General features: G+C 50.3%; 1 protein-coding gene and 1 long non-coding RNA gene across 2 annotated transcripts in view; one reads left to right on the top strand and one right to left on the bottom strand.

Moving 5' to 3' along the window:
- Positions 1–3,769: 3,769 nt before the first annotated feature.
- On the top strand, positions 3,770–23,183 carry LOC105464636 (membrane spanning 4-domains A15). Its single transcript, XM_011712670.3, is given in 8 exon segments — positions 3,770–3,903; positions 10,330–10,582; positions 14,201–14,323; positions 17,629–17,685; positions 19,703–19,795; positions 20,148–20,261; positions 22,047–22,136; positions 22,139–23,183. Coding segments are annotated over 7 exon segments (723 nt in total). The 5' UTR covers positions 3,770–3,903; positions 10,330–10,357; the 3' UTR covers positions 22,160–23,183.
- Positions 20,154–23,713, bottom strand: part of LOC105464638 (uncharacterized) — a 31,923-nt gene continuing 28,363 nt past the window's right edge. The window contains exons 3-4 of the long non-coding RNA XR_011610537.1: positions 21,658–21,800; positions 20,154–20,242 (exon numbers count right to left, since the gene is read on the bottom strand). This is a non-coding gene — a long non-coding RNA (uncharacterized lncRNA). The remainder of the gene's footprint in view (positions 20,243–21,657; positions 21,801–23,713) is intronic.

The following is a 23,713-nucleotide window of genomic DNA, read 5'->3' as shown; positions in this document are numbered from 1 at the left end:
CGGACTGAATTGCAAACTTCTCTTGCTCCGCCTACTAAACTCTAAGTCCTTTGAGGGCATGAACTTTGTGTTTCACTCCTGTATGTGTTCATTCCTGGAAAATATAACAATCAGGAGAAACAAAGCTATGCTGCTATAACAAACAGCCCAGTGGCTTAACACAACGAAGGTTTATTTCTTCCTTCTGTTCTGTCTCCTGGGGGCTCTGCTCACGCAGGGACCCAGATGAATAAGGCAGCCTCTGCCTGTAACACTGATAGTCACTGTGACAAAGGGAAAAAGAGTCCTGCAGAGTCACACGCTGACACCTAAATGCTCCACCCAGAAGCTATGCGTTTACTTCCACTCCCATTGGTTTAACCAAAACACGTCACATGGCCCTGCCAAACTTGAAGGCACCTAGAATGTAATGGCTGGAACAATGGGGAGATAACAGTTGTGTCTGGCACTGGAGGTGGCAATAGGCAGCACAGGTGCAGACTTTGGGGATGGCCAAACTTGGATTTGAATCCCAGCCCAGCCATTTCATGGCCATGTCACCTTGAGCAAGTCCTTTCACTGCCCTGAACTGAGGTGATCACATCTGTAAAACAAACTTACAGGAATTATCAAAGGACCATTGTGAGTATAAGAAATAACTTATTTGAAGTGCCTAGAAAGGAGTAAGTCCTCAAAAAATGTTTATGATAAGCTCTTATTAACCTGGCACCAGTACAGAAACAGTGTGGGGCTCTATCACTGTGAATTGATTTAGAAAGTTACAGAGAGGTCCAGGTGTGGTGGCTTACACCTGTAATCCCAGCACTTTTGGAGGCCAAGGTGGGTGGATCACCTGAGGTCAAGAGTTCAAGACCAGCCTGCCCAACATGGCCAAATCCTGTCTCTACTGAAAATACAAAAATTAGCTGGACGTGTTGGTGATGCCTATAGTCCCAGCTACTTGGGAGGCTAATATAGGAGAATTGCTTGAACCTGGGAGGTGGTGGTTATAGTGAGCCAAGATTGTACCATTGCACTCCAACCTGGGTGACAGAGCGAGACTCTGTCTCAAAACAAAAAAAAAAAGAACTTTCCAGAGAGGTGAGCGATGAGGTAGGATCATTAGCAACATCATCTTGAAACCCTCACCCAGAAGTGAGCCCCGACACATCCACAGCACCTCGCCAATTTCCAAGGACTTTCTCATCCATTTTTGACCCTCGCAATAAACTGAGGCATAGTGAACAGCCTTCAGTATCTTTATTTTATGGAAACATAGAGTAGCTCAGTGCCATTTCACATTTTGCCCAAATTCACAGCAAATAATCAAAATAAACAACTAGGCTAGGCAATCTTTAGCAATGTCCTTAGAAGCTATGTAGTCTTTCCAAATACGTCCATTTTGTGCTGCTATAACAGAACACCTGAGACTGGGCAATTTATAAAGAACACAAATTTACGCCTCATAGTTCTGGAGGTTGAGACACACAGTTGAAGCAATAGCTAAAATTTACTGAGAGTTTACTATGTGCCAGGCAGTGTTCTAAGAATGGGGTTGGCAAACTACAGCCTGCAGTTCAGACCTGGCTCACCATCTGTTTCTTAAATAAGTTTTTGTTTTGTTTTGTTTGAGACAAAGTCTCGCTCTGTCACTCAAGCTGGAGTTCAGGGGCACAGTCTCAGCTCCCTGCAACCTTGACCTCTGGGGCTCAAGAGATCCTCCCACCTCAGCCTCACAAGTAGCTGGGACATGCATGTGCCACCACACCTGGCTATTTTTTTTGTTTTTTTTTGTTTTTTTTTTTTTTGGTAGGGACGAGGTTTCACCATGTTGCCCAAGCTGGTCTCAAACTCCTGAGCTCAAGCAATCTGCCCACCTCAGCCTGCCAAAGTGCTGGGATTACAGGCATGAGCCACTGCACCCAGGCATAAATAAAGTTTTATTGGAACACAGTCACACCCGTTTGGGTATGTATTGCCTATGTCTGCTTTGCACTACAGTGGAAGAGTCACGTGGTTGCAACCAAAGTTATATGGTTCCCCAAAGCCCTAAATATTTCTATCTGATTCTTGACAGAAAAAGTTTGCCAACTTTGCTCTGAGTAGTTTTCGTGTCTACTAATAATCAGGTTAGTGTCAGATCCTGGAAATGCGAGACCCAATGGAGACGGTGCTATTTGGGAAGTCACAGCATAATCCCTCCGGAGATCTACTCTGACCTTCACGTGTTGGTCACACCTCCTAGGCTGAAGGGAGCCATGCTAGTAATCCCTGAAAAATGTCAAATGGCTTCCCCCACCCCTTTATCCTATCCATTAGATGGCACCCATCTAATGCCAGCAGATTTTTATCCTGTGTTTTCTCAACCACCTCCTTGGAGGTGCCTCCAGTCACTGAAAACCTTGCTCAAGAGCCTCTGTGTCCTTTTCCCTCTGTTCCTCTGCATTGGAACCAACGCTGTCCCTTGCCCACTTTGTCAACCAATATAGGTCAGACCTACCACAAAATAAATGGCACAGAGGCTTCCCGAAAGACACACGTATTTTGAACACAGAACAGTGAGGCTGAGCCCTTATCAGCCAAGAGCGCTTGCAGAGCCACAGAGAATCTGCTGCACAATCTGCAAGCTGGCGCTCTCCCAAACATGCACAGTAGCTGTCAGAGCACTGGGAAGCAATGCACATCCACGGTCCATTGTAAGTCACTGACTTAGATATGTTATATTTAACAAAACATCTCAGCCGCATCATGTTATAACAAGTCACGTTGTAAGGGATGGATTTTATCAAGTTGGTGTGTGTTCTTTCAGTCTAGTTTACACTAAACCCTGTGAGATTGGTACCAGTGGTATTATCCCCATTTCACAGGTAAGGAAACTGAGGCAGAGGGGTGACCCTCTTGCTCCCATGCCTCACAGTAACCAGAGGAGCCAGAATTCAAACCCTGGCTTCCATCTCAGACCCCTACACTGAACTGCTAAACTCCTCACCCACCCATGCCAACAAGAAGGATGACTGTTTTCGATTTCATTGTAAAATCTGGCAGATTCACCACTCTGTTGTTTCCTGGTAAGCTCGTCTCCTGACACCTGGGTAATGGGTGTTTTTTCCCAAAGTGTTTGCCCAGGCCAGCCACACCTAAAGTGTTGGGGTGCATGGCAACACAGTCAAGCTTATGTACATGGCATTTGAGGTCGGGACATGGAAAAATACGAGGCACTGTGTGCATGTTATTTGAGCATGAGAATGTAACTCCTTGGCCTTAAAAACAGGACAAGGAGTGAAGTGTGTAATAAGGAACGCTGAAAACGGCCCCCCAAGAATGCAGTTTGAGTGCTCTTACAAGGCCACAGGTGTCTCATGAGCCCACCTCAAAAAGCCGTCTAGTGGATGTTTGTGTTTTTTTTTTTTTTTTTTTTTTGAGACGGAGTCTCGCTCTGTCGCCCAGGCTGGAGTGCAGTGGCGCGATCTCGGCTCACTGCAAGCTCCGCCTCCCGGGTTCACGCCATTCTCCTGCCTCAGCCTCCCGAGTAGCTGGGACTACAGGCGCCCGCCCCTGCGCCCGGCTAATTTTTTCTATTTTTAGTAGAGACGGGGTTTCACCATGGTCTCGATCTCCTGACCTTGTGATCCGCCCACCTCGGCCTCCCAAAGTGCTGGGATTACAGGCGTGAGCCACTACGCCCGGCCGGATGTTTGTGTTTTAACAAGCCCTTTCAATAAACACTTGGCGGAGGGATCCTGGGGCAGACTCTCTCAGAAGAGCTGCCCCCACCCCGCCCCCAGCCCCGTTCAGCTGAAATTGTCTAAGAACCCATTCTTGGCGTTCACTGCAAGCTATAAGCTCTGAAAGTGCTGACACCGACGTGATCGCCTTGAAGTTACGCGTGAAGGAGGAAAACTCATCCATTTTCGGGGAATCCCGGTAAGGGACAGTCCTGACTCCCATCAGGAGGATGGGACCCACGCGTGAAATATCAGGGGTTGGGTTATCATGGGTCAAGAAATGACCAAAGAACAGAAAGTAAGTATTTTTTTAAAAACAGTGCAACAGCTACTTAAGGCTAACCAGTGCACTGTAGAGCCTGGAGCTCTACACACGCCTGTGATTTTAATTCGGCAGGAATGCCCTTGGTTTCCTGATCAAGGAACCTTAGAGAGTTACGGGAGCAGGTAGGTCACTGCCTGAAAAGAGGATATGAGCAAGGTCATTTTACTAAGGTTACTATTTTGACCACCTGGACCACCTGGTACACTGGATGTTGTATCCTCTTTATCTGCCAGATTGCGGTGGGTCAGACTGCCCATCTTCTCTGCCTGAAGGGAATTCAGGAGGTTTAAAGGAGAAGGAAGAACAGGAATCAGAACAGCGGGAGGCGGCCGAGGGCAGGGTGGATCCTCTCTCTACTTCATTCCCTTCCGTAGGGCACAAGGAGGATATTTTTTTCTAGTGATGAGCACGGACGGGAGCCTTTTCCTCCACCTATAGAAAAGCCATTGCCCTCCTTTCCTCCACCCTTAAAGGGACCTGCATTCATTGGCCCCGTTCAGGCAATGGTGCCTCCCATCCCCCTTGAGGAGACTGGAGGCTGCCCAAGAGATGGTTCTTGGATAAGACCTCCAGTCAGTGAATACCTATGTGGTCGGGTGGCCGTGTCCTCAACGCCGACTACTCGTCAAACTTCCTCAGTAGAGGGGTGCCTCCAAGAGGGACTTAGGACGGCAGACTCAGGCGCTTTTTGGCGCGTTCCCTGTTATTGTTCAAAACAAAAGGAGACGGCATGACAGTTTGCCTTTTACTGTCTTTAAAGAGTTAAAGGTGGCCGGGCGCGGTGGCTCAAGCCTGTAATCCCAGCACTTTTGGAGGCCGAGACGGGCGGATCACGAGGTCAGGAGATCGAGACCATCCTGGCTAACACGGTGAAACCCCGTCTCTACTAAAAAATACAAAAAACTAGCCGGGCGAGGTGGTGGGCGCCTGTCGTCCCAGCTACTCGGGAGGCTGAGGCAGGAGAATGGCGGGAACCCGGGAGGCGGAGCTTGCGGTGAGCCGAGATCCGGCCACTGCACTCCAGGCTGGGAGGAGCGAGACTCCGTCTCAAAAAATAAAAAAAAGTTAAAGGAAAGTATCCGTGAAAACAGTGTACATTCATCCTTTACGCAGGGGATGATTGAGGCTCTGGGAAATGGCTATAAGATGACTCCACATGATTGGAAAACTTGGGTGAAAGTTTTGGTTTCAGCTGCAGAATATACCGTGTGGGGGAGCGAGTACAGTGAGTTAGCCATGCAGCAGTCCTTGCAAAATCTGGATAATAATATCCCAATACAACTTGAGGTACTATCGGGAACAGGGCCTTTTGCTTCAGCCCAGGCTCAGGCTCAAGCAGATGGCCATTTATTTCCTCAATGCTCACAGCTAGCAATACAAACATTAAAAAAAAAAAAAAAACTATAAGACAATCCCAGGGTTCCTTTTTAACAGTTAAACGGGGTGCCACAGAAACATACATTAAATTATCAACCGATTGCAAGCAGCCATTGAAAAACAGGTACCCCATCCTAAAGCTACCAAACTTCTTATGTTACAATTGGCTTTTGAAAATGCACATAGGATTGTCAGACAGCAATAACTCCAGTCTAAGCCACTGCCACTGAAATCAGTGTGTTTATTAAAGTATACCAAAATATAGGCACTACAACTCATCTGACTCAAACTTTTGCTGCAGTGATGACCGGAGCCACATATTATAATTGTGGCCTAACCAGGCATATGGCAAAAATAACCCTGCTACTGTTTTCCTACCTCTAAGCAAAAAACAATTTCATACTCTTCTAGCTTGTGATCTTGACTGGCAAGTCACCGTAGCTGGCTTTATTGGTAATATCAGCTTCCATTTACCAGCCTCTAAGCTCCTGAACTTCTTACAAACTGTGCCTGTTAAATTTGTATCTATTGTTGTTTCTGAGCCCTTGCTTCATGCCACTACTGTCTTAACAGATGGTTTAGGAAAAACTGGAAGAGCAGCTATAGTGTGGCAAGATGCCACACAGAAATGGCAGCACAAAATCCAGGAACATTTTAAAACTACGCAACAGGCAGAGTTAGGTGCCCTGATATTGGCCTTACAAATTTTCCTTCCCAAGACATAAATATAGTTAGTGATTCCACTTATGTGGTGTGTAGTATTACTCATTTAGATCTTGCACATGTGAAGGGCATTACTAATGAACCCCTACTACCTTCATTTCTTGCAGTGTAAGAGCTCCTCTGTGCCCATCATTGTGGGAAAAAGAAAGATAGATCAGACTGTTACTGTGTCTACGTAGAAAATGAAGACAAAAGAAACTCCATTTTGAGCTGTACAAATAAAAACTGTTATGCTTTGAGATGCCATTAACCTGTAACTTTAGCCCCAACCCTGTGCTCACAGAAACGTGTGCTGTATTGAATCAAGGTTTAAGGGATTCAGGGCTGTGCAGGATGTGCCTTGTTAACAATGTGTTTGCAGACAGTATGCTGGGTAAAAGTCATCGCCATTCTCCATTCTCTGTTAACCAGGGACACGATGCGCTGTGGAAAGCCTCAGGGACCTCTGCCCAAGAAAGCCTGGGTATTGCCCAAGGCTTCCCCCCACTGAGACAGCCTGAGATATGGCCTCATGGGAATGGAAAGACCTTACCGTCCCCTAGCTCGACACCCATAAAGGGTCTGTGCTGAGGAGGGTTAGTGAAAGAGGAAGGCCTCTTTGCGGTTGAGATTAAGAGGAAGGCCTCTGTTTCCCGCGTGTCCCTGGGAATGGAACGTCTCGGTGTAAAGCCGACTATTCGTTCTATTCTGAGATAGGAGAAACCCGCCCTGTGGCTGGAGACGAGACATGCTGGCAGCAATACTGCTCTGTTGCTCTTTACTAACTGAGATGTTTGGGTAAGGAGAAACGTAAATCTAGCCTACCTGCACATCCGGGCACAGTACCTTCCCTTGAACTTATTTATGACGCAGATTCCTTTACTCACATGTTTTCCTGCTGACCTTATCCCCACCATCACCCTGTTCACCCTGTTCTCCCGCCACACTCCCTGTGCCGAGATAGTGAAAATAGTAATCAATAAATACTGAGGGAACTCAGAGACTGGTGCCGGTGCAGGTCCTCGCATGCTGAGTGTGCCGGTCCCCTGGGCCCACTGTTCTTTCTCTATACTTTGTGTCTTATTTCTTTTCTCAGTCTCTTGTCTCCACTAGACAAGAAATACCAACAGGAGTGGAGGGACTTCGATCATCACCTTCTTTACATCACATATATTCACTCTTATCCTGGCCTACCTGGTCCGTTATCAGCTAATGCTCGAGCTAATGCTCTGGTACAAACACAGATGTGGTTTGCAAACTCTCCTGCTTTTTTGTGAGTTCAAGCTGATCATGCTGGTTTTTTTCATCAGAATGCATGCAGTCTTAAACAACAGTTTCACTTAACACTTGCTCAAGCTCACATGATTATTAAAACTTATCCTGATTGCCAACGGCATTCTCTGCCCCCTTTTTCCTTAGGGCTTGGTGGCAACCCACGAGGTCTGGTGCCTAATGCTACCTGGCAAACTGATGTTACTCAGTATACACCCTTTGGACATTTTAAACCTCTCCACATTACTGTGGACACTTATATAGGCCTAACACATGCTACCCCCTAGGCCGGAGAAAAAAACTAAAGGTGCAATGGCTCATTTGTTTGAATCTATTATGACTCTAGGCCTTCCACAAACTCTAAAACTGATCATGGCCCCTGCTATCTTAGTGCTCACTTTGGCTATGCATTACAACTTTGGCAATAACATCAACATACAGTGCAAGACTGGGATTCTCTATAACTCAACTGGTCATCAAACTCTTAAAGTATGTCTTAATAAACAAAAAAGGGGGACTATGGGGCCCTCTTCTTGAGAACAGGACCTGTCGTTGGAGAATCAACCAACAATGATGATGATGACTCAGAAGGCACCTGACATTACCTGGGGACAGCTAAAGAATATGGATCAACAGGCAACTATCAGGCTTGCCGCCATAGAAGCCTCTGTAACTGCAGGGAATCAGTTTCTTATGTATCTGGCAGTAATTGGGAAAACTTCTGAGAAAGTAAGACAGACGTAGATGTTGGGGTGGCTGGTAATTCTTGTCCTTTGCCAAGTGGGATCAGCCCAAGAGCATGTTTACTGGAGTCATGTTCTAAGTCTCCCTATTTTTAATGTTATTTCATGGTGGGATGCTGACCCGCCTTTGTCATCTAATGATACTTCTTGGACAAGAGGTCAATGGATGCCCCCTAAAAGAAACAAGCTTTAAGCCCTGCTCATACCCACATTTGGAGATTAGGACTTCCTTTTTTTGAACGGGTTTTCTCACATGGTGAGTATATTACTAGTGGTGGCAACTATCCCCTCTCTTTCCATAATAATGTTACTGACACAGTTATGACTTGTACTACGCACCCTTATACACTTTTGTTTGGGCGAGGTATTCCTAACATAGAGCAGAATCCATCCTTTTATAGTACTAAAGTCTCTTCCAGTAGTTGGTATGCTGCATGCCTGTCTCATCGAAATGTTACATCGTTAAATATAACCTATGTCATGATCTTAAAATGGCATGCAGAATTTTGGCTGCCCATAAATTTAACCTGGAGCTGGGAAAGAGATTTGACCCTGTAGCTATTTAGAAAAGCACCGTCTCATACTCAGAAAAAAAACACTTCTGGCCACTTTAATTGCTTTTTTTAGTCTCAGCTATTATTATATTAGCAACTGCTGCTACTGCAGCTATTTTTCTAACAAAACCTATTCATACAGCTTCAGTGGTGAACCACATTTCAGAAACAGGTAAATATTCATAAAACTACTCTGTCTCGCCCGGAGGCTCTTAGAGCCACTGTTGAATGGCTGGGAGATCAGCAGCAGGCATTCATTACCCATCAAAATTTATATTGTAACTGGCAATATAATTCTATTTATGTCACACCTCTGCCGTATAATAGCTCCCAATATGCTTGGGAGAGAGTGAAAACAGCCACAAGAGGCTTATCACAACCATTCGTCTTCTCAAATCTCCACTCTTAAGTGTAAATTTAAAAAGCAACTTAAAAAATGGCCGCAGCAATTATAAACAAATACCCTTCAACAATTACAAAAAGGCTTTCAATAGTTAAACCCAAACACTTAGTTATCTGGGTTAAACATACGCATTTGGGTAATGGCCGCTATACTTATTCTTTCTTATATTTGTTTGCTAGGTATGTACAAATGGCTCTGTGCTGCCACTCAGCGCATCTGTAACCAAGAAAAAGCAGTAAAAGCTTACCTCTCGTTAAATAACCAACACACTCTAAAAATTAAAGACGGGGGAGATGTTGAGGGTGCACAGCAACATATCCAAGCTTATGTACATGGCATTTGAGGCCGGGGCACAGAAAAATACTGAGGCACTGTGTGTATGTTATTTGTGCATGAGAATGTAACTCCTTGCCCCTAAAAACAGGACAAGGATTGAGGTGTGTAATAAGGAACGCTGAAAACAGCCTCCTAAGAAGGCAGTTTGAGTGCTTTTCCAAGTCCACAGGTGTCTCATGACCCTCAAAAAGCCATCGAGTGGATGTTTGTGGTTTGACAAGCTCTTTCAGTAAATACTTGGCGGACAGATGCTGGGGTGGACTCTCTCAGACGAGCTGCTTCCCCACCAAGCCCCGCTCAGCTGGAACTGTCTAAGAACTCATTCTTGGCGTTCACTGCAAGCTATAAGCTCTGCATAAAGTTCCATATCTACACATATCTTGGCTACATCAATGGTAATTGCTTGGGTGGCCAAATAGAAACCTTCCCACAGCAGGTGGGAAGTTCCCACACCCAGGGGAATTATTGATACTAGCTCAATAGTCATGAGCTGAGAGGCAGGAAGTGGCGGTGCGTCCTGGTCTAGGGGAAGAAACCAGTGCTCTAGCTAAGCTCTACCTAGCACTAGCTGTGTGTCCTTAGGTAAGTCACTTGCCCTTTCTGGGAAAAGAAGGGCATTTAAATATACACTCCTCCAAGAGGAGCTTTCCACATAATATAGCTCGGAGATTAAGAGAAGGGCCTGTGAAACCAGAGAGACTGGAATTCAAGTCTCAGTCTTACCCCACCTAGAGGCCGTTGACCTCAGACATCCTTCGCTTCTCTGAGTCTCAGCTTCCCCAGCTTTGATAAGAACATTTGGGGCCATCCTCACAGGGCTGCAGTAAGCAAGGGCAGGTGGGCATGCTGCTTATCAACTGAAAAGCTTTATGCACATGTGGAACAATCATCATTACCATTGTTATCTCCCCAGCCTCTGTTTTCCAGGCTCTCTGAGCACGATGTCTACAGCTCCCACCAGCAATGGGGTGTTTGTCGTCATCCCGCCAAGCAATGCCAGTGGCCTCCGCCCACCTCCAGCCATTCTGCCCACATCCATGTGCCAACCTCCAGGGATTATGCAGTTTGAGGAGCCACCGCTGGGGGCACAGACACCAAGGGCCACACAGCCACCTGACTTACAGCCAGAGGAGACATTCCTGACAGGAGAGCCCAAAGTTTTAGGGGTAAGAACAGCCTCTCTGCACAACCTGAGGCAGGTAGTGAGTATCCCAGCACCGGAACATTCATGCATGTTTTGGAGAGGGGAAAAGGCAGTTAGCAAATACTTAGTAGTGACTCCAAGATTCAACCATGCACCAGGTAGACAAGCACCCTTCCCGCATAAAGCCCGCAGAGAGTAAACCAGTAAAGAAATGACTCAGAAACCTCCAAAGAGAAAAGTACGGTTGAAAAGGATGACTAGGACTAAGGGGAATACTAGCGAGGGTAGACAGAAACTTCTCTCCAGGGAGATGACATTTAAGCCAAAACTGGCTGTTAGATTGAAGCCAGCCAAGGGAATAGCTGGTGGAGGGGTTGGAGAGGGAGGGTTCACCAGGTAGAGAGAACAGCAGGTGCAAAGGCCTTGGGAATGAGTGTGGCTGTTAAAGGAAGAAGTGGAAGCTTGACATAGCTGGAACGTAATGAGCAAAGGAAAGGGGGAGATGAGATGGAGCGAACGTGGTAGATGAAAGTCAGCCCTGACAAAGCTGACAGTGCATGAAGGATTTCAATCTCAGATGGCCTTGAGCTATTGGTCTCGATAAAATACTGAAGGCATAAAATATCGGATAGAGATAGAAAGATACATACACACATTTGCACGTGTATATGTATACATGTACTGTTACAAAGAAAAACTTTAGGCCAGGCGCAGTGGCTCACGCCTGTAATCCCAGCATTTTGGGAGGCTGAGGTGGGCAGATCACAAAGTCAGGAGATCAAGACCATCCTGGCCAACATGGTGAAACCCCGTCTCTACTAGAAATACAAAAGTTAGCCAGGCGTGGAGCCGCGTGCCTGTAATCCCAGCTACAGGCACTGTAGGCACAGGAGGCTGAGGCAGGAGAATTGCTTGAACCCGAGGGGCGGTGGTTGCAGTGAGCTGAGATCGTGCTACAACACTCCAGCCTGGGCGACAGAGTGAGACTCCGTCTCAAAAAAAAAAAAAGAAAAAAGAAAAAGAAACAGAAAAGCTTTAAACAAATTAAATTTAACAGAGTTTATGTGAACTAAGAATAATTCAGCAATCTGGCAGCACTCAAAACCAGAAGAGGTTCAGAGAGTTCCATCCAGCTGTGTGAGCAATAAGCTCTTATAGGGCAAACACAGAAGTGAAGTGGAGAAATCTCCCCATCGGCTACAGCTAGGTGTCTGCCTTATTTGGGCATGATGTCATGAGGCGTTTGCCTTATTTGGGCACGGTCTGATCAGTTGGCTGAAGCTGTTTGTCATTAGCTGAAACCCAGCTATTTGTTACAAAAATATACTCCTAAGTTAGGTTTCAGTGCATCTGGTTGGGTTGCAGTTCGTTATGTAGGAAGTCAAATTATGGAGACAGGCTAATGGCCTCCTGCTATTTTAATTATACACACACATATGTAGATTCTTCAGTCTGTTCCTTGGCCTCAGTTTCTCCAGGTGGAAGATGAAAGCATAGATTAAGCAATGGTGATGATAATGAAAGTGAAGATGATAACAGCTCTTGCTTATGAAGCGTCTCTCAGAGGTGCACGTACTGTGCTGGGGACTTTGCATGCATCGTCTCGCCAGATTCTCAGCACCACCTTGTAAGAAGGGGATCATTGGTCCTATTGGACAGATTAGGAAACTGAGGTTTCTTAAGACTAAGTCATTTGCCCAAGGCCACATAGCTGATAAATGGCATCCTGCAAACTAAGGATGGCTGGCCCTAAAGTTCTGTTTTCAACGCCTCTGCTTTGTGGCATCCAGGACCTCTGGCTCAAACATGCTGGAATTCTACCCTAATAGCTGCACCACGTCCATTGGTGCGGTGGAGGGGCGGTACTGGACTGGGGGCACAGACACCAAGGACCGCACAGCCCCTGACTTGTGGCCCATGGAGACAGTGGACAAAGAGGGGATCAACAATTGCTGAAATTTCTAAACCAAAGCAGACCCTGGGGACCAGTGCTCTCCCCCTCCAAAAAAAAAAATATATATTGATGAGACAAACTGCTGAAAAGCACAAAAAAGTGGAAAATAGAAATAAGAGTTATGGAATGCCACCCACTGAGAATACCACTGCAGACTTAGCTGGCCTGCCGCCTCGTAGCTGGGACGCTTCGGGCAAGTTACTGAACATCTCTGAGCCTCAGTTTCCTCATCTCCAAAATTAGGATAATAATAACCTACCTCTGGCCGGGCACGGTGGCTCACGCCTGTAATCCCAGCACTTTGGGAGGCCGAAGTGGGTGAATCACCTGAGGTCAGGAGTTTGAGACCAGCCTGGCCAACATGGCGACATCCCGTTTCTACTAAAAATACAAAAATTAGCCAGGAGCAGTGGCAGGCGCCTGTCGTCCCCACTACTCAAGAGGCTGGAGAATCACTTGAACCTGGGAGGCAGAGGTTGCGGTGAGCCAAGATTGTGCCATTGCACTCCAGCCTGGGCAACAAGAGCGAAACTCCTCAAAAATAACAATAATGATAGTAATAACCTACCTCTTCTCATTAGGATTAAGTGAGACCACATCTGTAAAACCCCCAGCACAGTGCTTAGCATTGACAGGCATTCAATAAGCGGCAGCGGGTGTTTCCCAAGGCGTAATGGCAGTGACTGTGGTGGGCTACCCGCAGGGGAAAGGTCTACCAGGAAGGGGAGCCACGCTGGCGCCTTGGACGCCATGCCATGCTGTGCCCTGTGAGGACACTGAAAAGATGAAAGACAGGTCGCTGAAGAGAAAAAGAAACTGAAGAATCAGGGGCTCATGCCCATGGATATCCAAATTCTTGGCACTCATGTTAGAAAGAAATATGTATTCCACGTGACGCTGAGATGACAATTCTAGTTCTTCCCAGTCAGAACTGACATAAAAGGACCATGCTGGTTTGGGTAGTGGTGAGTACTGGTCACTGGAGTCCCCGTGGAAGTCCTGGAGCCGGGAGGGGCTCCTGGGCTCCCAGGGCTGGATTCCAGTGGTCTTCAACATCTCTTTCCACTCAGTTCCAGAATTCAATAGTCACCCAAAGCATTGCAATCTTTCTGCTATGTGGCAGACCTTACTAGAAGCTCACACTTGGGAAGACCATCCCACCTCTGAGCATAGACTAGTAGGATGCTGGTAAACCAACTCTTAGAGGGGAAAAAAAAAAAAAAAAAAATCCCAGTGGAGATTTCAGCAGGCTGAGAGGCAGGGCTGGGGCGATCAGTGATGGACACCGAAATAGAAAGATGCTGTTAGGAGAAGGTGCTCGCTGCAGGCTGAGGGGGTGCTGGGGAATGAGGATGGGCAAGGTGAGGCATGCGGTGCAGGGAATGTTGGCTCATCGAATGGGGTCCTAAGAAAGCCAGGTATAGCGACACGGCGATGCTTGAGATCCACGGATCAGAGCAGAAAGCAGGAGGCAGGCCGGCTGAGAGCTGGGCTTTGTGGGTCCGGTAGGCTGCGGGGAACTAGCTTTCTCCTTAAAAGTGTCTTTATTGGTTGCTGTAATAATGTCGCCTCTAAAGAACAGGATCTGAGTTTCTTTCCCAGTCGCCAACAAGCTAGAGGAGGGCGGGGCCGGCAGGGGGCGGTGTGGAACAGGGCCCGCAGCACTGAGCCTGGGGCTTCCCGCAGACGGTGCAGATCCTCGTGGGCCTCATCTACCTGGGCTTTGGCAGCGTGCTGCTCATGGTTCGCCGCGGGCATGTGGGCATGTTCTTCATCGAGGGCGGTGTCCCCTTCTGGGGAGGAGCCTGTGTGAGTGCTGGGGCCATGGAGAGGGAGGGTAGGGGGGATGCTGCCCAGGCTCACGTCTCCCCCATGAGCCCACCCCCACCATCCTCCTGGGCACAGCCTCTCCTAGGTGGGGGCCTGGAAGCACTTCCTAGAAGAACTAGTCTAAATCTAACTCCTTCCCCCAAACCCTCACCATAAACCTGAGCCTGACCCCACTCCTGCGGATGAAAAGCTCCCAGCAAACAGCCAGAGAAGCTGCCAAAAAGGACCGGAAAGGCCGGGGCACGGTGGCTCATGCCTGTAATCCCAGCACTTTGGGAGGCCCGCCAGATCACTTGAGGTCAGGAGTTGGAGATCAGCCTGACTAACATGGTGAAACCCCGTCTCTACTAAAAATACAAAAATTAGCCAGGCATGGTGGTGCACGCCTGTAATCCCAGCTACTTGGGAGGCTGAGGCAGGAGAATCACTTTAACCCGGGAGGGGGAGGTTGCAGTGAACTGAGATCTTGCCACTGCACTCCAGCCTGGGCAACAGAGCAAGACTCCATCTCAAAAAGAAAAAAAAAAAAAAAAAGGATGGCGGTCATCAGGGCTGGGTCCAAACCACCCATACTACCCAGATCCTAAGCCTCACCCCACATCTAAACCCCTCCTGCAGAAACCCTCTAGCTCCCTGAGCTGGGTCCCAGCCCTCCATGAGCCCCGCCGTCCCCTGGGAGTCCAACCAGCACTGAAGCCCCTGAGCCCATTCCTTTGACCTCCGTCTGGCCAAACTGGCCACTCACCCCTGCCGGACAACAGGCAGGTGAGTCCTTGTCATTGCCAACATTAAAGGGCACTTGAGTGTTTGCAGTGAACCCTGGTGTTTGCACCCCCATCAACACATCACCAGAGCCTCCAGCCACCCCAAGGAAGCACAGGCCTCAGGGTCAGACCAGCGGGGTCTGAGTCTCAGCTCCACCGCACGTTAAGGTGGAGTCCCTCGGGCATGTTGCTGAATCTCAAGATTCAACTTCCTCATCTAAAACTTGGGCTCATAGATCTGGCCCTGCCTACCCCATAGATTTGCAGAGGACATCAAGAGATAATGTGCATGGTGAGTGGATTACTAACCCTAAACTTCTGTACCAAATGGAGACTGTTGAGTGATTCCCTTTTTGGAGAGAAAGCCAGAGATTTGCATAAAGGGGGTCTCCATTGCGTGAGTGTTGGTTCCAGAACCAAAGCACAGCGACTTTCTTCCCCTGCCCAGGCTGCCTCCAGCAAGAGCACAGAATCCACCAGAATGGGGTTCAGGGAGGACAAAGTGGCTGACATATCACAACCAGATCAGGATGGTCACCTGGCCATGCTTGGGGACAAGCTCTGGCCCTTTGAAAAGTCCGTAGTGACCTGAAGGTGGAGGAAAATTTTGCAATCGTGAGAGTCCATGGGGAGACATCACAACAGGAAGAAACAAACGGGTCACTTTCCCCTCTGAGCCCCATTCCACCGAACTTTATCACAAATATGCCCAGTAAAGCTTCAAAAATGGGGGAAGGAACAAAAGCAAAAACTTGATTTTCGATCTCAGGAGACATCAGGGTCAGGAGTTCCTAGCAGGACATGTGTGAGCTCCAGCATTTAATCGTTGTGTTGGATCTTCACATCGCTGACATCTGGGGACCCCTGAAAGTACAGAGGTATTATGTGCATTTTTCTAGAAAGCAGGCTCATAGCTTTTCTTGGAGGCTCAAAGGAGTCCTTAGTTGAAAATTCCCAGAATTCCAGGATGGGGGAAGACTTGGTCCAGAAGGAAAGAGGCAGCCAGCAGGCATGCGCGTGCAGCCAGGCCTCCTTCTCTGTATGAACCTGGGCAAGTCACTGCCTGTCTCTGAGGCTTGACTTCCTCATCAATAAGACATGGTGCCTGTCTCTAGCCCAGAGAGGTGGATTCTAAATCCAGCTGTCCTCTTGACAACTCAGTATATCAAAATGAAACTCTTGATTCCTGCCATAGGCTTATCTCCAACCCTATTACTCCTATCATCTCCTCATCTCAGCAAATGGCACCTCCAGCCATCCAACTGCCAAAGCAAATCCTAAGGGTCATCCTAGAGTGTTTTCTTTCCCTGCTGCACATCCACTCCAGCGGCAGGTCCCGCTGGCTCGTCCCCCAGAGCGCAGCCTGAGTGTGTCCCCTTCTTCCCACCCCCATGGCCAGCATGTGGGTCTACACCTACTGGAGACCTGTAGTGACTCCCTTCTGGTCCTCTGTCTCCATGTCCCCGCAGGGCCTCCTCCACGCCCCGCTGACCCTGTGGTCTCCCCAGCATGGCAGCCGAGTGCCACCTGCAAATTGCAGACCTGCTAAGTTGCAGGCCCAGAGTGAGGTGGCACTGCTCAGCTCCACCCTCTCAGCTCAGCAGATGCAGGGCCAGCCCCATCTCAGTGTGTCAGGCGACTGCCAAGTACATAGGTGCCATGATGCAGGTTCCTGGGCTATCCTTATGGGCAGCTTCATGCCCGGCTGTTGTCATCCCAGTTCACAGAGACAACCCTGATCCAACCTCGAGTAGCCCCAGTGAGTGCTATGACTTCATCACAGCTCTTAACACCACTGTCTGTACTTTCTTCACTGTTTGCTAAGTGTCAGTCTTCCCCAGTTAGAATGTAAGCTCCATAAGGGCAGAGATCTGGTCTGCCTTATTCAACTCTGTTATGTTCCTGGCACATAACTGCCACTCAGAAAATGTTTGATTTTTTTGTTTTTTGTTTTGAGACAGAGTCTCACTCTGCCCCCCAGGCGGGAGTGCAGTGGCGTGATCTCAGCTCACTGCAACCTCTGCCTCCCAGGTTCAAGTGATTCTTGCTCCTCAGCCTCCTGAGTAGCTGGGATTACAGGTGCGCGCCACTATGCCCAGCTCATTTTTGTATTTTTAGTAGAGACTGGAGTTTCATCATGTTGGCCAGGCTGTTCTCAAACTCCTGACTTGAAGTGATCCTCCTGCCTCGGCCTCCCAAACTGCTGGGATTACAGGCGTGAGCCACCACATTCCGCCTCACTCAGTAAATGTTTGATGAGTGAGTGTTTGAAGGAACAATGCCTTCCCCACAAGGCCCTGATGATATGGCGTCAATGAAAACACTCACCTTGTAAGCCACAGCCCCAGTTCCCTGGACAGGGGACACCCCTACTGAGGGACCCCAAGGTGCCTGCCTGGCAGAGAAAGTGGCATCAGGAGGCTGTTCTCTCTCCCTGGCACCTCCCAACAGATCCCAAGCAGGGTGTGCCCTGCCCGGGGTCCTGGATGAGGCCTCACTGGGTCCCCTGTCCCCACACAGTTCATCATCTCCGGATCCCTCTCAGTGGCAGCCGAGAAGAACCACGCCAGCTGCCTGGTGAGTCTGAACAGGGGGACCCAGGGGCGGGGATGAGGCCACGGCTAAATCTCACTCTACCCTGCCCCTCCCATCCACTCACTCCTTCAGCTCATTCCCCAGCACTTCCGGGGAACCCGCTAAAGGCCAAGGGAGGAGCACCACCCAGGCAGACCAGACGCAGACCAGTCATGTACAGGAGAAGAAGACAGGGATACTCTCAATACACAAGCCGGAGTGGAAAGTGAGGTCCACGGATCACATGCTCATGGTCATTCCGAGAAAGGAAAGATGCTAGAAGATCTCCTGTAAGAGTCCTGCTGGGCCTTGCTGAGCAGAGAGGACTTAGAAATGCCACAGGGAAAGCTGGAGAATGCACGGAGGGGCGTGGGCGGGGTCGCCGCTGAAAACACGCATGGCTCCGTCCAATGAAAGCAAAGGTAGGGGAAGGAAAGTGGAAAGAAATTAGACGGAGAGATTTAATCCCATGATGGGGCTGGATCGTGGAAGGCTTGGTGCCTCCTGCAGGCGCTGGGAGCTGACGGAGGCTTTGAACAGGAGGGCGTGAGCTTTATGTCAGGCTCAGAGAACACAGCAGTGAAGATCATGAACACCGCAGCGAAGGCCGTGGCACTTACCTTTCAGTGCCTGGTAAGACGCCCATAAAGCACACTCACAAAGAAGGCAGTTGCCAAGCACGAAAAGTGCTGAAAGGAAGCAGGCAGGATAATTCTAAGCTCAGCTGGGACAGTCTGGGGTCCCTGAGCAGGGGTCACGGAACAGTTCAGAGGAGGACAACCACGGAAGAGCCCAGCCAGGAAATGCCATGGGCTCTGGACGGGGGACCGGAGTGCGGGACCATCACAGGCAAGGGGTGGGCCGAGAGGGAGAGGCCGAGGAGGTGACTCAAAGCCTAAATGCGAAGTTCAGGATTTATTTTAAGGACAACGAGAGACCACGGAGCCTTCAGCAGGGGATTCCTTGCCCTGTTTCCTTACTTGAGGTATCCCAGGTGCGGGGCAGAGAATGGATTGTGGAGGGGCGGGACTAGAAGGGAGGACTCTCCGGACCAAACTCAGGGTCCCCCAGGCCATGAGCTTCAGGACGACAAGACCTGACTTACTCTCTCCTGGACTCACAGCACTTTGCATAGTGCCTGGCATGCAGTAGGTGCTCAATAAAAGCTTTTGGCTTAATCAATGAATGGATTTCTTGTGAGGCTGTTCTGATCTCAATGACCTCCTGATTGCCATTTAAAAAGAAGAATCAGGAGTCTTTAAACCTGAAGAGGTCCTAGAGTCCCCAGTTCACCCACGAGTGTTTCCCCCTTTAATCCTGGGGCAGTTTAACCAGAAGGCTCCAGCTATGGGTCATGAGACCGTCAGGTTCTGGCTGCATGGGGATGCCTGGGTGACTGCCTGGACCACCCCGGGAGTCACTTCCTGCACGCTCTTCAGACCCTGGAGTCCCAGGCCTCTCAGCCCACCCAGACTTCAGACCTTCAGCTCCTGCCTCTCCTGTCTCCCCTGCCTGGTTCCCCACCAGTGTCTGCAGTGCGTGCCTCACTCCACCAGCCACTTCCTGGGACCTCATGGAAATGAACTCAGCCTCTCTCCCAACCAGGCCTCAGCGTCCACAGCAAAGGGCCTCACCCAACTCATGCCCCTGAACAGGCCTCAGCTGCAGCTGCTCCTGCAAGGCGCTGGGCCTGGGGGAGAGGGAGCCACAGTACAGGATAGGCCGAAGGCTGCAAACTCCACCCAGAGAGGTTGTAAAGGAGGTGCTGCCCTTCTCCCTAGCAGCTTCCAAGAAGACGAGAGAAGGAAAGAGAGACAAGACCTCCTCCCGAGGTCCCAGGGGAGGAGAATAGAAAAGGAGAGCCGTCAATGAGAACACAGCTGCGTGCAGGGAGGTGCGGCCAGTGCCTCCTTGGCTGTGGGAGGCGGCGTGCTGGGGGCTGGGCAGCTGAGCCACGGCCCCTGCCCTTTCTCCTTCTCTTTGCCTTTTCCCTCTGCTCCTGTCTCTCTGCTCTCTGCAGGTGAGGAGCAGCCTGGGTGCCAACATCCTCAGCGCTATGGCGGCCTTTGCTGGGACAGCCATTCTGCTCATGGATTTTGGTGTTACTAACTGGGTGCGTTGTCAGATGGTCCCCGGGATAGGAAAACTTGGAAAATGATGCAGCCATGTCCAGGAGGGCAGGGGGGTGAGAATTTGCAGTGCCAGGACGTTGGCAAGGCCTGCCAGTCCCTATAGACCCCACGAATCCATGGATCCTCTCAGCCTTCCCCAAGATGGGCATCAGAAGGAGCAAGGAGGCAGCCTGCAGGGTGAAGGGGAGGGTGCAGGACTGGCAGCAGGGGTACTGGCTCTAGGCACAGCTCTGCCCCCAACTAACTGTGTGACCTTGGGCAAGTGGTTCTCACTTGGGGGACCCCCTTCCTCTAGAACTCTGGACTCACCTTTTTGTGGGTTTTGGTCCCCAGGATGTGGACAGGGGTTATCTGGCCGTGCTTGCTATCTTCACCATCCTGGAGTTCTTCATCGCAGTCATTGCCACTCACTTCGGGTGCCAAGCCACCTGCGCCCAGGTCAACGCGGTGAGTACCCCCACCCCCACGTCCACTAAACCTGAGCCTCTGTGGAACACAGTTGGCTGGGAGCGCGCTCTGCCTCCAGCCCTCTCCCTCTGCCTCCAGCCCCCTCCCTCTGCCTCCAGCCCCTCCCTCTGCCTCCAGCCCTCTCCCTCTGCCTCCAGCCCCCTCCCTCTGCCTCCAGCCCCCTCCCTCTGCCTCCAGCCCCCTCCCTCTGCCTCCAGCCCCTCCCTCTGCCTCCAGCCCCTCCCTCTGCCTCCAGCCCCCTCCCTCTGCACTCTGGGAAGCAATATGAAGAGACAGCGCTAGCAGGGGTGTCCTATCCATGTCAGGCGGCCCAAAGAAGTATTTGGGCTGGGCACGGTGATGCATGCCCGTAACCCCAGCACTTTGAAAAATGAGATGTGAGGATCCCTTGAGCCCTGGAGTTTGAGACAAGCCTGGGCAACATAAAAAGATCCTATTGCTACAAAAAATATATATATTTTTTTTTTAATTAACCAGATGTGGTGGTATGCACCTGTACTCCTAGCTAGTTGGGAGGCTGAGACAGAAGGATCGCTTGAGCCCAGGAGGTTGAGGCTGCAGTGAGCTATGATCACACCACTGCCCTCCAGCCTGGGTGAGAGAGCGAGGCTGTCTCTAAAACCAAAACAAAACTAAAGACGTCTTCACAGGTCAGTGAAGACAAGACTGTTCTCCCAGTGGAACTGGGTGGCACCAGCACCCACAGGGCCACTGCTCTGTGCAGCCCTGCAGGGAGCCTTGCAGAACGGAAATCCTGGGCTGGTGGCATGGGGGCCGTGCTGCACCCAGAGGAGTGGGACTTTTTGGGGTTCCCAGGCCACATGGGAGACAGGGGCATCAGGGAGGGCAGCATGATGGAGATGGAAATTAAGCTTTGATTTCCAAAAAGAACGGAGAACAGTGATGACAGAAAGGGGCTGGAGTGAGTGTTCAAGGCAGGGAAACCGGATGGATCAAAGGCTGCCTTGGGCAGGCGAATGCAGGCCACAGGGTGGGGTGCTCTTTGCAGGTGCACGATGGGGTGCACTGAGGGTGAGGGGATCGAAGGTCTGAGCAGGGGAGTGAGCTGGTTCAGGGGAAATCAATCAAGAGGCTTTGTCCAGTGCCGGGAGGTGGAGAGGGTGGACAAGCAGGGGCTGGAGGCCAGGAAGCTGCAAGGAGGCTGGTGCCTTGGTGCAGGCAAGAGAGAGCGAAGTCCTGAACCAGGCCAGGGCAGTAGGGAGAGAAAGAACGGCAGAGCCGGGCGCGGTGGCTCACGTCTGTAATCCCAGCACTTTGGGAGGCTGAGGTGAGTGGATCATCTGAGGTCAGGGGTTCAAGACCAGCCTGGCCAACATGGTGAAACCCCGTCTCTACTAAAAATACAAAAAATTACCTGGGCATAGTGGTGGGCGCCTGTAATCCCAGCTACTCGGGAGGCCGAGGCAGGAGAATAGCTTTAACCCAGGAGGCGGAGGTTGCGGTGAGCCGCTATCGCGCCATTGCACTCCAGCCTGGGCAACAAGAGGGAAACTCCATCTCAAAAGAAAGAAAAAAAAGAACAGCAGAACGTTAGCGCCTGGAGAAATGGGACTTTTGTCTGTTTTGTTCACTGCTGTACTCCCAATGCCTGGATCATAGTTGGCCCCAGTAAATGTTGTTGGAAATATTTGCGGAATTCAGTACCAGGGCGCTGTTCTCAGATTACCCACAAGGGGGCACTATTGCGACACTACCCTGAAGCTCCAGCGTCCTCCGGGACGCTCAGTGCTGTTTTCTTTGCAGCCTGTGATCTTCCTGCCAAACGCCTTCAGCGCAGACTTCAACATCCCCAGCCCGGCAGCCTCTCCACCCCCTGCCTATGACAATGTGGCATATATGCCCAAGGAGTCGTCTGAGTAGCAGATGTGGCACCTGTGGGTGGAGTCCAGCCTTTTCCCTCTGGGCCCAGCCTCTCCCCACCCCCACGTTGTTCATCAGGGGCCAGCCCCATCCCAGCTGCCCTCCCTCACCACGTCCACACACACTCCGGCATCTGAGTGAAGCATGCCTAGGGACGTCTCTCCCACACTTTCCCCAGTGGTTTCTTTCTAAAAGACACCAAGCTGACGTCAGGGGTGTGCGTCCTTCAGCTCCCCGAGCCCCATCACCCTTCCAGGGGACACCCGCCTTGTGCATCTAAGCATTTCTCTGCTCACTGGGGAAATCCTGGCCTCATTGGAGACTCAGGTTCGAGGCCTGCCCCCGACCCTCAGGCCTCGGGGAGGTCATTAAATTCAGAGAGCCGGGAAACCTCCAGAATGGAAGAGTGTGACTCTGGCATTCCACAGAGGTGCAGATACCAGACCAAGGCCTCACAGCAGGGCAGTGGCCTGACCGCAGCTCTCCCGGCCCCAAAATCAGCTCTGTCCTTTGTCATCTGTTGCCACATCCGTGGACCTCAGATTTCCCATTTGGAAACTAGAATGCTGAACCAGATAAGGTTCACCAGGCCCTTCCAGCTCCCCAGGCTCCCTGAGGTCCTGGGTCTAGGCCAGGCATTGTCCCCCCGGTTCCTGGAAACCCTCATCTTCCTTGTCTGTAATATGAAGTCAGCATTGGCCCCGCCCCCACCACCATCTCCCAAGGTAGGGGAGGTTGCAGGGGAGAGCTGGCGCCAGCCCACTCCTGAGGCGCCATGACAGTCAGCATCGACAGGGGCATAGCAGTGGCAGTTCGGGACCTCCCTGTGCCTCTCAGCACTCCCTTCCCCACCCCCACAGCCCAAGGACAAGGCTACCACGGAAGGTTACCACGGGACCTGGGCTTCGTCTCCAGGGGACAAGGAGACACGTCAGCCTGGTGTTCACCAGCCCTGGTAGATGAGATGGCTTGTCTCATCCACACCACAGAAGGAAATAAACCATGTGGCTTAAATTTTGAGCTGGTCTTGTTGCAATGACTTTTTCTTTTTAACCTCAGGGGCTTCCAAGGGTCATCCACGTTTATCAGAGGAACTGGGTAACTGTCCCACTGTCACAAAAGGGCACCTCTGGGTGCCTCGCTCTGTGTAGTATAATCCTTACACTTACTCTGTCCCCATCTTAGTTCAGACAAACATGCATCCATATCCCTACTCCACAACTAAGGACACTGAAGCTTAAAGATGTTAATTTATATGCCCAAGGCCACCGAGCTAGTTAGGAGCAAAACTGGGATCCAAACCTAGTTCCATGTGACGTCACAGTCCGTGTTCTCACCACTTGGTCTCCCCTTAGTACAAACCTAAGTGCTTCCCACCAGCCCCTTTTCCTCCTTCCATTTCTTCATCCCAAAAACTAAGGCAGGGCTGCATTCCTCAACACACTCACTTCTTCACCCAACAAACTCCCACTCCTCATTTAAGACCCTATTTAAATGTTGCCCCTTCTGTGAAGTCTTCCCAAAGGAAGGGTGATCCACGAGGTGGCTCA

The sequence above is a fragment of the Macaca nemestrina genome, chromosome 12, assembly GCF_043159975.1.
Source record: "Macaca nemestrina isolate mMacNem1 chromosome 12, mMacNem.hap1, whole genome shotgun sequence".
NCBI classification, from domain to species: Eukaryota; Metazoa; Chordata; class Mammalia; order Primates; family Cercopithecidae; genus Macaca; species Macaca nemestrina.
This window is presented reverse-complemented; position numbering and strand designations above follow the sequence as displayed.